General features: G+C 38.7%; 1 protein-coding gene across 3 annotated transcripts in view; it reads right to left on the bottom strand.

Moving 5' to 3' along the window:
• GPR89A (G protein-coupled receptor 89A) overlaps window positions 1-12,235 on the bottom strand; it is a 60,547-nt gene extending 48,312 nt beyond the window's left edge. For all 3 annotated transcript variants that reach the window (XM_059375962.1, XM_059375964.1, XM_059375963.1), the window contains exons 1-3: window positions 12,004-12,235; window positions 3,922-3,981; window positions 2,623-2,726 (exon numbers count right to left, since the gene is read on the bottom strand). In XM_059375962.1, the coding sequence (XP_059231945.1) occupies window positions 2,623-2,726; window positions 3,922-3,981; window positions 12,004-12,045 (206 nt within the window). In that variant the 5' untranslated portion in view covers window positions 12,046-12,235. The remainder of the gene's footprint in view (window positions 1-2,622; window positions 2,727-3,921; window positions 3,982-12,003) is intronic.
• Between the last annotated feature and the right edge of the window lie 3,508 nt (window positions 12,236-15,743).

The following is a 15,743-nucleotide window of genomic DNA, read 5'->3' as shown; positions in this document are numbered from 1 at the left end:
ATAGATGTCTCTTATCAGGTAAGTAATTTACAAAAATGTTTTCCCATTCTTGGGGAATCTGTTCACTTTCTTGTTCGTGTCTTTTGTATTTGCTAATTTTAAACTTACACTTGGGCCTTGTTTCAAAAAGTTAAGTGGTTAAGTGGCTTATGAAGATATATAAAATATAGGATAATAAAATAAACTGTAAGAAAGTAGGAAAAGAAAGGAAAAACAAGGGAAAAGATAGGTATAAAAGAAGGCCAGGGCTGATGAGTAGTATTACGAAAATGCACACCACAGAGCTCTAGAAACATGGTATCAATGGATCAAAAATTTAGCTTGAAGTCTCTAATGGTTGATGTGAAATAGAAAATTTGATCAGTTAAGTAAATGACAGTGTTATAGGAAACCAACTGCTTCAAGGAAGTATAATTATTACTGATTTACTATTACTGAAGTATACCAAGACAATGAAATTACTCTAAAGATTTCCTAAAGAAGAAATGTGAAGGCAGTTAACAAGGTCTTCAACAACATCCTTTAAAGAGAAACATCAAAATGAGTTTCAGAGGGTGGTTTTTTACTGTTCCCCCCAATACAGGTGAAAGCCATTATAAAACAAAGAGCTATTCATTAAAAGCTGTGCTACAAAAAGCCAATACCATTTAGTCTAGATCTATTGACAGCCTTTTATTTCTCTGGATTAACCCACTTTAGAGCATCTAGAGAAACAAATAAGCTACACATTTTCTAGGCAACTGTACTTAGTATTTCAGCAAAATTTCTAAAAGATATTGGGCGGTGGTGGGTTTGAAATGACAAGTGTGACCCATATTGCCAATTAAAAATGAACACGTATTTTAACTTTTTTTTTTAAGCTGAAAGTAAATGACATTCTCTTGAGAAAATTAAGGATCCTAACAAGATTATATATCTAAGTAGGAGGCCACAGCATTTCTGCTCAGAGGTGTCAAACTGCTCAGAAGTATCCTAACTCTTTGTTAGGACCAAGATTCTTTTTTGAGAACTATTCTGAATGAAGTCAGTGCACCAAAATAACACATGATCAAGGTCCATATTTCTGTTACATAGTAGGGCCAAGTGTTAGTATAAAAGAAATAGGTGCAACTGAATGTGTCTCAGTCTATACAAACCCAACCCCCCAAAAAACAACAAGATTTTAGTAATGCAACTTCCTATATTCTTTAAGGTTAACTATTTAAGAAATAAATATCAAAGTAACTGAGTGATGTGTCTTACTCTATGGATTAATTATAAAGGAGTTAAAAGGGGGGGACTTCATCTACCAAAAACAATTTTGATTGTAGAATATTTGAGGCATACTCTTTTCTTTTCATACTTAGAGGATGGCAAACTATGGCTTGCCAGACACCTGCATTCATTCATTTATTTAGACACTTGCTTTTATAAGTGACATTTTATTGGAACACAGCCACACCCATTTGTTTATACATCGGCTTTGGCTGGCTTTCACTCTACAACAGCACAGCTGAGTAATTGTGATGGAAACCATATAATCTACAAAGCCTAAAATGTTTATTATCTGGCCCTTTACAGAATGACTTGCTGACCTCTGGGTAGAGAGCAGTGGAAGTTCCTGGTTGTGATTAATAATTTGTAATTAGTAAGTAAAAGAACACTTGTCTATTCTTGACAGTCATAGGATCTATATCCTGCTCATCCAAAAAAGGTTTGGATTATTAAAGAACTAGTTAAAGTAAGCGTCAGGATACATTCTTGTTTTATCATACTACAAATTCTTGATTTATCAAGAGACATTAATTATCAACTCTGATTCTCAAAGGAATCTGAGAACACCATCTCTCTATAAGTCTCAAGTATCAGGAGTCTGGAACAAGTTATACAGCTCAGTTCAGCACTGATTCCTGATTACAGAGTCAAATGCCACTTTATTAAAAGATTTTTCCATACAGAGATAAAAAATTACAAAAGTCAACATAGAATAGCTGATGCACTCTACACACAAACAATGGTCTAAAAGAACTCAAGCTTGTAGTTAACAAGCAAGAAATATTTTGGACAGGCTGTCTAATAAACAGGCCTGTTATTTGGAGGGGAATAGGAGTTGCTTTTAAAAAATGCTTTAAAGAAGACTAAGTTCAATCAGACTCTAAGTTCAATCAGACTCGACCACACCTGTGAAATCAACAAAGGTAACTTAAGTGAAAGCTGGAGTTCAGACTTCAGAGAAGCCCATTCATAACTAAATCTGAGCAATTCTCATCTTTTCAGGTAGAGATTTTTTTCATTAGCACAACAATATGAAGGGCCATTAGCAGGATTCAAAGAGCAGCCTGAGAAGAATAAAACTTCTGGGTGAAGCCTGGGACCTAGGTTCTCACAGCTTCATTCTCAATTAGGCCTCTCAATTAGCTCTCATTAGAGCTGAAGGTCAGACTTTTTTTTTTCTTTTCTCTTATTTCACAATTGGTGTCAAACCAGTTACTAGATGATTGGGATCCATACTTGCTATGATTTTTACAGTGACTGAGACTAAACTAACCACACGGTGGATTTTTTTAGCTATGGAATTCAGGTAAGTCTTCCATCTCATCACACAGTTCTCTCCATGAGAAGGGCTGATTAGTACTCACTCACCTGCTGTTCAATACTTTTAAGATTTCAAAGATGATGAGCTCAAACATGGTACAAGAGAATGCAAAGGTCACAGAGAAGATCACCTGTACCACATACTGACGAACCTATTAAAAGTCAAATAGAGAATACAAGTCATTTCCTTGCGTGAAGTATTGAATTAATAATCTGGTCACAAGTTGGAAAACTTAATGAAAAAATTCTCAAGTCATTGGAAACAGGGCTATAATAGCAACTTGCTTGGAGCTAAAGAAATAGATGGAAGTAGGTAGTATTTCTAAATCATGGGCACTATTCCCATCATCCTCTTGTGGATGGAGAATTTAAAGCACAGCCTGAAGTGACAGGGCGAGAAGCAGCACTTAGAATTCCTGATGTGCACTGACTTAAAAAAGATCACACACACACACACACACACACACACACACACACAGAGGTTAGTGCTAAAAGGGTTTCTTCAACACTCTTCAGACCTTGGACCAGTTCTGGAACCTGCCCTGGGAGGCCTTGAAGTATTGAGCAGAGCAGACTCTCTAGAATCCTGGGCTCTTTCAGACCACAAACCAAACTCCTTGGAAAGGTTTACTGGTGAACATCCTAGAAACGATCTAAAAGTAGTACACAACCATTGAGCTTATCACTAAATAAAGATTAATTAGGAGATGTCCAGTCTGGGCTGGTGTTTCTATGAACTTCTGGCTTAAGAACCAGATCAGCCTTAAGATTTTGGTATTAATTTAGGATGACTTAAGTTATTAACACTGAAGGTCATATACCCAAATGAATGGGAAGATTTATAAGACCCTGTAAATTAAATTCTCTTCAAAAAAATAACTGTCTGCTGTTGTTCTTTATACTGATATTACTAAGGCATGTCAGTTTTGCTCCTGAGTTACATAGAGCCTGCCTTTATTTTTTATTTATTTATTTTTTTAAGTCAACTAATCATAGTCTCCAATTTAAGAATTATATAGTACTCATTTGGCTAAAACTTCCTACCTTGGAAGGGAACATGACCTTTCTTGGACAGAGGTATTTTTCTTGTCCATTTTATTTTTATTTATAAAGATTTATTTCAGAGAGAGAGAGCACACTTGCACAAGAGGAGAGAGAAACAAAATCTCAAGCTGCCTCCACGCTAAGTACAGAGCCCAACAGGGGGCTTGATTTCCTGACCCTAAGATCACAACCTGAACCAACACCAAGGGTCGGATGCTTAATGGACTAAGCCACCATTCTTGCCCATTTTAAAACAATCTAGATTCATACAGTAGCAGTATAACCAAAATGAACTCTTCTTACCTCGTAGTCCTTAAACAGTTGGCGCATGAAGAAGAGCCACCCAAATCCGAAGAAAAGTATCTGGAGGAGGAGATCAAATGTCAATATACATAATCTTTTGAGAAATGCCCAACACAGATTATTTTGAGATAAAAGTTCTGTTAACCAGACAATTAACTTGTTTCCAAGATTAAAGACAAGATCCACTTATATAAGATCTATTTATTAAAACCCACAACACTGGGAGAAGGTTTAAAATGCTCGTCAATTTTTGAAATTATCCATGTTTTAGAACATTGTTTATGTTAGGCAAAAATAAAAGTATATTTTTTTTCCGGCAATTTGCGATTATCATTTTAGCTAGAGAACCTAGCAAGCAAAAAAGGAGCCAGTGAAACTTGCCTCTTATATTATATCCCTGTTTGCAAGTATTTAGAAAAACAAAACTTAATGGGAAAGGAGTTAAAATTAAAAAAAAAAAAAAAGAGGAAAGTGGTAGAAAAACCGATTTTTTTAATGTACTTTCTTTCATGGAGCTTTCTTAGCTTCTCCACAATATGGTTTCCCTAACAATGTAAAGCCAAGAGATTGCAGGATCCCACTTCATCAGTTTTGGTTCAAGCTGGCATCAGATGGTAGGCACATGACAGCACTGTTCAGTGTTCTAAAAACTGTTTTTTTTTTTTAATTGGTGAGCAGAACCTTCTCTGTATACACACACACACACACACACACACACACACACACACACTCTGACACAGCTCCTCTTTTTTTCTTTTTTGTTTTAAACAGTTTTGTCTTATTTTTAAAGTCATCTCTACACCCTTTGTAAGGCTCGAACTCACCACCTAGAGATCAAGAGTCAGATGCTCTATCAACTTTGCCAACCAGGTGCCCCATAACTCCTCTTTTCTTCTGCTGGGAACGTTAAGAATAAAATTCTTTAATGCTTCCCACGAACTTTAGGAGGAAGCATAAACTCTTGAGCATGGTTTAGAAGACTCTTCCAGCTTCTTGTGTCCCTCATATTCACCAAATTCATATTTTCAGCCATGGAACTGCCTATGGTTCTTTAGACACAATACTCTTTCCTTCCTGTAAAGTCTTCTATGCACATTGTCCTTTGACAGGAACTTCTCTCCAGTTCCTACAAGTCTTAACTTAATTATTACTACCTCTGGAAGGCCTCCTTTGACCTCTCAAAGATGTATTGCTCTTTTTATATAATCCTATTCGATCTTGTATTTCCAAAGCGTTTGCCACACAGTTTTGTAATGTCTAATTTAAACACACTTTCTTAGATGTTAGCTCTGCGAGGACAAGGGTGTTTGAATACTAATCTGTATTCTCAGCACCCTGCACAATGCCTGGCACATGGTAGGCTTTCCATTAATGTTCGCTGAATAGGTAAATGGTCCAAGGTGAAAGATGGTTTGTTCTTAAGGAAGAGTCAACCTCAATTTTTTGGTGATAATTTATATGTGCTGTGCTAAGTGCTGGGGATACAAAGATGAGTAAGATAGTCACCACCCTCAAGGAACTTGAAGTGTAGTGGTGGAGACACTAAATAATTATAATGTCACAAGGGGCATACAATGGTAGAAATATATACATAATGTAAAATACGGGAAAAGGGAGATCAAACAGGTATGTAGAGAGATAGGATGCATTTAGGATGCATTAGGAATACCTTAGTTGAAGGAGGTTTTAATTGCACATGAAGCCTGTATCATGTGCAAATTTGAGGATTATATGTATTTTTCTAGAGAGAGGCTCTAAGGTATTTATCACACATTCGAAGGTTTCCACCACCCCTAAAATAGTAAAGAACTACTATCTTCATGGATGAAAGAGCAGTAAGTAGGAAAAAGACAGGGGATGGGGGTAGAAAGACCTGGCTTTCTTTGCAGGTAGGAAAGAACATGAGTACAAGCACAGAACTAAGAAACTGCATGATATCTACATGGGAGTATACTGGGAATATACAGGGGTATATACATGGTTTGGTGCTGCTGGAAGCTAAAATTTCGAGAAGGAAGTGGGTGAAAATGAGGCTTAGAGAGGAGGAGCAGGAGACCAACTCAGAGGCCTGAAGACCACTCTAAGGAGCTTGCAGTCTGTAGGTGATGAGTCATATTTTAGTAGGAAAAAGACACAGCCAGGTTTGTTCTATATGGACTATGGTGGCCATGTAGAAGATGCATTTGAAAGAAACAACACTGCAGAAAGATACCATACAGGTGGTTACTGTGGCTGTCCAGATGATAGATGCTAAAGGACTGAACTAAGACACTGGTGGCTGGAGAGGAGACAATAGGTTAAATCAGCAGGGAGGAGTCAAGCTTGACTAGTCTGGAATACATGATGAAGAGTGAGGCCACCCAATTTATACAAAGAATATTGGATAAAGAAAAGGTCTGGGAACTAGGATGGGAGATTAAGAGAAGAGTTCAATTTAAGATGTGCTAAGTGCCTAAGGGCCATCCACGTCAACATAAAAGAGATTATGAAGGCAGAACTCAGATACACCTTAGAGTTGAAACCACTGAAGTACGTGAGATCACCCAGGAATAGTATGTACAGTGAGAAAAACAATATGGCAAGAAAACAGTGGAGGGTAGGAATGGGAAGAACAGAGCAGGAAGGAGACAGAGAAGGAGTGGACAGAAAATAGACCCAGGAGAGGGTGGTATCCCGAAACCAACCTAATAGTCTGAATGAGTGTTAATTGAAGCAGGGGGCAATAAAACCAGGAATGAAAATTATTCAAAGGATTTGGTAACTTGGAAGTCAATGCTAACCTATGGAAACCAGTGAATACTGAAATGGAGGCAGGAAACATATTGCAGGTGGGCTGAGGGTGAAAAGGGTAAGGCAACAGAGACAATAAACACAAATTAATCTAGGGAGAGCCAAGACAGAAATACCGACAGCACTTTTCACAAACAAGAACAATACTAAAATCTTACAAAAGACCCTGAATAGCCAAAGCAATCTTGAGAAAGAAGAACAAAGCTAGAGGTATCACACTCCCAGTTTTCAAGATACACTACAGAGCTGTAGTAATCTAAACAGTATGGTACTGATACAAAAATAGACATATAGAACAATGGAATAGAATAGATATCCCGGAAATAAACTCTAGTTTACATGACCAATTAATCTATGACACAGGAGGCAAGGATATACAATGGGGAAAAGCCAGTCTCTTCAATAAGGGGTACTGGGAAAACTGGATAGCTATATGCAAAAGAATGAAACTGGATCACTTTCTTACACCCTACCAAAAATAAACTCAAATGGATTAAAGACTTAAATTTGAGACCTGAGACTATAAAACCCCTAGAAGAAAATACAGGCAGTAATCTCTTTGACATTGGCCTTAGCAACATTAATCTAGATAGGTCTCTTCAGGCAAGGGAAACAAAAGCAAAAGTAAACAATTGGGGGGCACGTAGGTGGTTCAGTTGGTTGAGTATCTGAATCTTGGTTTCCACTTAGGTCATGATCTCAGGGTCATAGGATCAAGCCCTGTTTTGGGCTCTGTGCTCAGCATGGAGTCAGCCCGAGATTCTTTCTCTTTCCCTTTGCCCCTCTCCTTACTCTCGCTTCCTCTCTCTCTAAAAATATATAAATAAAATCTTAAAAACAATACAAAACAAAAACTACTGGGACCATATCAAAAAAAGCTTTTGCACAGCAAAGGAAAAAGACAACCTACTTAATGGGAGCAGATATTTGCAAATGATCTATCCAATAGCTAATATCCAAAATATACAAAGAATTTATTCAACTCAACAACCAAAAGACAAAAATTCCAATTGAAAATGGGCAGAAGACCTGAACAAACATTTTTCCAAAGAAGACAAACAGATGGCCAAAAGACACATGAAAAGATGCTCAGCATCACTAATCACCAGGGAAATGCAAATTAAAATCACAATGAGATATCACCTTATACCGATAAGAATGGCTACTATTAAAAAGACAAGAAATAACAAGTGATGGCAAAGATGTGGAGGAAAAGGAATCCTTGCGCAATGCTGGTAGGAATGCAAACTGGTGTAGCTACTGTGGAAAACAGTATCGAGGTTCCTCAAAAATTAAAAACAAACACACTAATTGGCAAAGATATATGCACCCTTGTGTTTACTGCAGCATATTTGCAAAAGCCAAGGTATAGAAGTAACCTAAGGATCCATATGAGGATGAGAAAGATACCGTGTTTGTGTACATGTGTACACACACACACACAGGAAAATACAGCCATAAAAATGGATGAGATCTTGACATTTGAAGAACATAGATGGACCTGGGGGTATTATGCTAAGTGAAATTAAGTCATGAGAAAGACAAATAACATGTGTTTTCATTTATATGTGGAATCTAAAAAACAAAACAAACAAACACAAAGCAGAAACAGACCCATAAATGCAGAGAACTTATGGTTGCCAGAGAGGAGGGAGTGGGGGGATGGGCAGAATGGGTGAAGGGGAGTGGAAGATACAGGCTTCCAGTTATGGAATGAACATCACAGGGATAAAGATACAACCTAGAGAATATAGCATTGTATGGTGACAAATGGTAGTTACACTCGTGGGGAGCACAGGGTAACTCAGAAGACTGGTGGATGACCAAGTACTATTTGGTACACCTCAAACTAATGTAACTTTGTGTATCAACTATACTTTAATTAAAAAACAAAACAAAAAATTGTTTAAAAAGTATGAAAAAGAGGAAACATTAGATAGCAGCCTAGAGAAGGAGGTGGGGAAAAGAAAGTTTATAGGCCTTGGGGAAGAAGTAGTAGAGTAAGGGGCAGGTGAACACATGTGAGAAGGAATCTACACTACATATTTTGGATGTATTCAAATATTTCATATTTCACAATAAAGTCTTTTTAATTTTGTTATTCATTTTTCACATTTCATTATGTCCTTTTAAATCAGTGCCCCATTTTATTTTCGGTGAGTTTATATTTTACATAAAATTGCCTTAAGACCAGTTAGTTCTGTAGCAAAAATACTTGAGGCAAAGGTGTTTACAAGGAAAGCTAATCGACAGTGTTAATAATTTACTATGATTAGCAGCAACTAACATTTATTGACCATTTACTATATTCCAGGAACTCTAAGTACTTAGCACTGTAATCTCCTTAAATCCTAAAAACCTGAAGTATGTGTGATTATCCTCACTTCAGAGAAAGCTGAGGTTTATAGAAGTTAATTCATTTATAGTAATTGTCAAAATCAGGATCAAATCTGAAGTTTGTATGGCTGATTTCAAAGCTTGTGCTTTTAAGCACTTTATAATAAGCTGCGCTAAGATCAAAGGTACAGGTGGAGAGGATGACCTTAAGAAGGGGTAAGGGGCACTTTATTTTCTGATATGGGAAGAAGGCAGTTGGGATGGTTGTAGACTTAGATTAATCTAAGCCACTTAGATGGCTTAGATTAAGACCTAGGGCATAGAAGGAAATTATATCTTTTGTCCTCACTTTTACTGATACAGGAGGCAAGGTTACCTGCTAAGAGTTTTAAGAAATGAGGAGGGAAAGGGAGGCTTTGAGGACAGTGATAGAGATTCAGAGAAATTAGGAGGGGAATGGCACAAACAGCTGACCATTTCAAGAAAAATAAATAAAGTCTGAAATATATATTTAGTTAATTTTATTTAAGTAGGCTCCATGCCTAGCATGGGGCTCAAACTCATGACCCTGAGATCAAGAGATGCATGCTCTACAGACTTCATTTAAACTAAACCTTTCAGTTCATATAAAACAGGAAAAATGAGGAAGAGGGGTTTCTAACATAACTACATCTCTATTTACTTAATATTTACTAGGCTTCCATGTATCAGCAGCTGATTTAGATGCTGGGGAATACTGCAGAGAATAAGAAAGAATAACCTGGACCTCATGAAGTTTACAAATAGCAGACACAAATAATAGTGATAGAGGCTAAGAAGAAAATAAAACAGGAAAATGGGATTGAAGGTGGCTAGGATGGGTGCTACTGTGATGGGGGTAGGGAGTCAAAACAAGCCTCTCTAAAGTGATATTTTTACTGATACCAAAACAATGATGAAGGAGCTACATAAAAATTAAGGTCAGAGAACAGTCCACACAAATGATTCTTTGGGTCTTAGTTCCTCACTTGTAAAGAGCATTAAATATTTAATATTGCATGTGAATTCATGTGTGAAAGTTAAAGTACTGTATAATGTAAAAAGATATGAAGGCCACTTTCTTGCTTTAACTTATTATGTCTGTGTTAAAAATCTTAAGATGCTACAATATAATGCCAATTTCCTCACCCACATTCTTTTTTAAAAATTGAGTTTAAAAAAAAAAAGCTACTGAAATATTGTCATTTTTCCTAAGTCAGTAGTAGGGCTGAAACCTGAATTGTCACGAAGGGCAATTAGGCTTAGAAAAATTAGAAAAGCTTAAGAAAGTTAGAAAAATAAGAGAATTACGTGTCCAGATTTTTGTGTTAATAAATTTGAATATTATGCAGCCAATAAAAACAATTATGAAAATGATATAAAGGATGGTAAAATTTAAAAGTTATCTTATTAGCGTGTCCCTTGTTTCATATTTTCTAAAATGTTGTATTTAAAGTTTTTCAAGAGCCAAGGACAGTGCTCTGTTTCAAAGACAGAAACATTAGGATGAAGGACTATGGAAGCTGGATCAAAGATTTAGTTTAATTTAAACCCTCAAAACTGTTTCTGTCATTTGCCACTTGAAATATACTCTAAACTATTGGGGAAATTAGGAAGTAAAAATCAATAATTAGATAGTCTGAGCTTCTACAAATATTAACAGTTGGCCAGCCAATACCTGTGTTTAGTACTTGTACTTAATGGCAGGGGGATAAGACTTGGACAAAACAGGACCTCAAAAAATAAATACATAAATATCAGAGTTACGATAAATGCTATGAAGAAAACAGAGTAGCTGAACGAATGAAAGCTGATAAAAGCAAGAGGCTTCCACTCTATCGTCCAGCAATGGCACTACTAGGTATTTACCTAAAGGATACAAACATAGTAATCGGAAGGGCAAAAATAAGTCATTCAGAGGAAGACAATTATCATATGATTTCACTCATATGTGGAATTTAAGAAAGACAACAGAGGATCATAGGGGAAGGGCAGAAAAAAGTAAAGTAAGATGAAATTAGAGAGGGAAACAAATCATAAGAGACTCTTAACTATACGAAATAAACAAGGTTGCTGGAGGGAAGGTAGCTGTGTAATCAGCATTAAGGAGGGCACCTTCGATAAGCAGTTGGGTGTTATATGCTACTGATGAATTACTAAACTCTGAAACTAACACCTATATGTTAATTAATTGAATTTAAATTTTAAAAAAGCAAGACACTTCCTAGACATAATTTGTACAGAACAAGGAATTAGTGTTTATTTAGGTTTGTACCCGCAGAGTTTTTATAAAATGGTCGATAAAAGCCTGCGGACTGTGCTAATTAATGAAGGTGACCAATGGGTAAAAAAGGGAGGGTTAAGAAAAAGATCCGAAGCAGAAAGAGTGTTAAAGGATGAGGTATTGGTGCACAAACCAAACCTTAAGTACTTTTAAGGTCTCTGAGCTGACCACGGCAAATTCCTGCAAATGGGGATTCAGGATTTGACAACTAACAAGCAAGGTCCCCACGTGTCCCCAGGAGCCAGCTCCCATTGGCCTGCTCCGTACTCCGCGCGCGGAACCACACTCTTCCCGGATCCATGGTTGAGAGGCGCAGGCCAGAAGCTTTGGGGGCTTTGGGGACCGCTCTTTTCTCCCGGCCCCCGCGCTGAGCGCTGAGGCCGTGTGATTCTCTCCAAAAGTGGACGAGAGAGAGGGGAGATACAGGGTGGGTGGGGGAGCGGACGGCCGCAGGGCGCCTTCCCACTATGAGGCTAAGGAAATCGGACTCCGCAAATCCCACACTCTCCCCCAGCTCTGGGAACCGAAGAGGCAGGTCCAGACGCAGAACGAGGACAGCGAGATTCTGGGCCAGCCAGCACCACTGAAACTCCGAGAAGACAATTCACGGAGGAGTGGCTGAGGGGGTCCCGGGGTGGGAGGCAATAGCTCACCTGAGAGGTAATCATGATGCTGGAGTCAATCAGGAAACTCATGGTGTAGGGAAGGCTCGTGCCTCCACTTTCCACTCCCTGTGACCGCAGCAAGCTCGGGCTACAAGCCCTTTCACAAAGGCGGCCTTCGCCCGGGTGACACCGCGGGGACCGCGGCTAGCCAGCCCGACGCCATCAAGCTGCGCCCCAGTCAGCCAATCCGCGCCTCTAGCCAGTGCTTCCCGCCCTGGGCTAAGAGTGGGCGGGGCGGACGCGAGGCTCTTGGGAGGAGAGGCCCCGGGGGCGGGGTCAAGGACCGGAAGTTCTGGGGGTGTGGCTCAATTATGGATGTCCTGGCTAAAAGGGGCGGGATACAATTAAGTGGTTTGAAAATCCCAAAGCTGATGTAATGCAAGGTAGCATTTTATTTATGAGGCCAAAGATGGTGGGACCTGAGGTAATATTTTAAGTGGTAATTCCATTTTGTAGTGTAGTGGTCATGGTTAGTAAGATGAAGTTAATGATTATAATGAGCTAGATAGACCATAACTGAGGCATTGTGTTTTAAATGTTGTTACTTACACTTGGCTACCCAAACAACTACTTAATTACAGGTAAGGAAGAGTGGAGAGGCAGATGATATTTTTAGCAAATATAGATAAACAAGTAAATTTCTGAGGTGATAACAAAAAAAAAGCACACCATCTCTAACAGGAGTGATAATCTCAGCGAACTTGGTAACAATCAGCCCACACCTGGAGTACTGCACTTTTTGTACCACACTTTCAGAGGCACAGAGATGTATTGGAGCATGCTCAGAGGTGAGCCACCAGATGAGGACAGATGGAAGAAACTGAAGTAAGGAGACTCAGGAACATGATAGCTATCTTTGTGTGAAAGAATGGGTAGAATTGATGCGGCCCCTGGAAATACATGTTAGACAAAGGACTGGAAGTTAAACGAAGCTAGATTTAACTCAAAACAAGGAATAATTCTTTAAGGGTCTGAAGATGAATTATTTTAGGAAATAGTCCCCCTCCCTTGGAGTTGCTCAAATATGGACTTCATCCATTTGATACTCATTTCATGAAGGCTTAATGCATTGCTTTGTGGCTTATCCTTTTTCCCTCAGGCTCTAGGTAATCCTGGAGTGCCTGTAGTCTCATAGCACTGGAAGGTGGCTTCGTATGAGGGCAATGACCCAGTGTGGGAGCTGCTATAGTCCGTACCTGGAAGCATAGCCTTTAGTGCACCTGGCATTGAGGACCTGAGTGTTTAGACTACTGCAGTCTGAGTAACTGATTTATTACACGCAATTTATTGGAATTGAACTCTGCCGTACTAAGCAGTCCAAACTACCTTTCAGATGTCCAATCCTTTATCCAGAAGGCTAGGAAGCCGTGGAGGTAGCCCTACTATGGCAGAGTCAAGTCAAAGAACTTTGTGTCCTTGGCTACATCTATCAGGGAGGCAGGTAGATGACCAAACGGATGCTACTTGATGAATTAGAATTTCATCTAATTCATCTGAGATTCAAGGCTGTGTGATAATGCAGAATTCTGGGAGAGCATATCAAGGCTAAGAGTTCACCTTGGTGGCTTACTGGAATGCATGGTGGGGATCAGGGTCTCAGTGAACTTGGCAAAGCAGAGAAAGGCATGCCATCCCGCTGGGCCCAGCCCTGTGCAAAGCTCTGAATGGCACCATTCAGGATTTTCCCTACTGTAACACCTGTATCCAGGTCAAGGACAGGTCTTGGTGACCCAAAGAACTACTACCCTTGCTTTTGATTGCAGAATGTGACTAGAAACCTTCACACTAGATTTATGTCCAATTGATTCACCTCTCAAAGTACTGGGAGGGATGGCTGAAACTGAGAGCTATGAGTTCTTGCTTTTTTTGTCCTCACCTTTGCTTCTTTCCCCTTAGAGCTATTACCAATCCCCATGACCAACAATGGCCTTTGACAGGAAAGGAGATCTTTCCTCTCAATCCCTCCAGGCCAAGTGCACAAACCCTTCCCTTAAATCTCTGAATCCCAGCTGAGCCTAAGGTACAGCATTTAACAATAGAACTTTGTGGGATGCCTGGGTGGCTCAGTTGGTTGAGCAGCTGCCTTGGGCTCAGGTCATGATCCCAGCGTCCTGGGATTAAGTCCCACATGGGGCTCCTTGCTCAGCAGGGAGCCTGCTTCTCCCTCTGCCTCTGCCTGTGCTCACTCTCTCTCCCTCTCTCTCTCTCTGATAAATAAATAAAATCTTTTTTAAAAAATAGAACTTTGCCAGACATATGTCATAAGACTATGGTAGTTATTATATCACATAGAATAATATTTATGATGGTGATAATAGCTAATACGTACCAAGTGCTTACTATGTGCCTATTCTTAGATCTTGACATGTATTAACTCATTAACTCCCTAACTTAGTCCCTGATTTGCCTCTATATGGCAGACATGGTTGTTTTGTTTCTTTTGGAAGCATATTGAGCACATTGGCACTTGTTGGAATGAGTTGAAATGAGAATGAGGCTCAGGGAGAGAAAGGAGTTCCTTCTTCTTTCTATTTCTTTTCTCATCCTAGAATCTTTCTCTTTTCAGGATTTGACATTGAAATATCCATTTTCTTCACAGGAAGCCTCGCCACCTATGGGGAGTATAGGATCCTATCCTATGTTCATAACTGGACTAGAAGGTGAAAGCATAACTATTTATTAGCAGTACACAAACATTATCAGGAGCTGTTTTCCTGTATTTCTAAATTTGTAGGATTATGTCTGTCTACTTGCAAATCAAGATTTGTCTAGATTTTTTCCCCTGGGACATAATCAGTTCCTTCCAATTTATGATTTCAGGTCTTTAATCAGACTTTCTAAGGAAGCTTTGTCCCATTAGATCTTTGATGTTTATGGTTCTCTTGTCCTGACTGTCTTTCAGGAGGACCCATATTTATGTTGGATTTCTATGGCCTTCACTCCATGTCTATTACCCCCTCTGTGATAATTTTCATGCCTTTGTTCCTCCTCTTGGCATTCTGGGAGACTTCCTGATGTCGTGATTCTTTAAAGTACTGCTTTTGCTTTATGTATTGCTAATTTTGCTCCTTATTCTTCAACTCTACTGAGTCTACTGAGACTTTGCTTACTAACTCTGCCAGCTTCTTTTCCAACTCAGTTTACTATCTTATTATCTTCTGTTTCATTTCTTGCTTTACAGAGTTCATTTTTTCTTTTAAATTCTTTGAGCTCACAAAACAGATTTTAAGCTTACTTATTTAAGCTTAAGTAAATATCTTTTGAAATTATGCTATTCTTTTATTTCTGGTGTCCACTGTTTGTTTTCTCCAGGTTGTTAACGGTCTCTTTGTTATTATTTTCCTTGTCTCTTACTCATCTGTAAAGATGAGCGTCTCATCTGTCTCAGTGTATGTGTGGAACCCAACTAGACACAGTAGTTAGCTCAACAGGACTTTTAAAAAGTCAAGAAGGGTCTTTGGCTACTGGATAAGTGAATAGCTAAAAATATTTAAAGGGAGGACAATTCGTATGCAACTCTAGAATAATAGAGTTGTCCTAGAATTATGGTTTCAGTCTGATACAATCATGAAAAAAGAAGTTGGAGAAAGTTGAAGTTCTGATCTGAGATACATTAGAGATGTCCATATTTGTCATAATGCCATAAGAATACCCCTTGTTGTTGTGTCTGCCTTAAAGATGTGATTGAGGATTTGGGGGTCACATTATATTCTGTGGGTTTAGCTCAC

The sequence above is a fragment of the Mustela nigripes genome, chromosome 14 (assembly GCF_022355385.1).
Source record: "Mustela nigripes isolate SB6536 chromosome 14, MUSNIG.SB6536, whole genome shotgun sequence".
In the NCBI taxonomy this organism is placed as follows: Eukaryota; Metazoa; Chordata; class Mammalia; order Carnivora; family Mustelidae; genus Mustela; species Mustela nigripes.
Note: the sequence above shows the minus strand (reverse complement) of the source record. Positions and strands in the feature narration are given on the sequence as shown.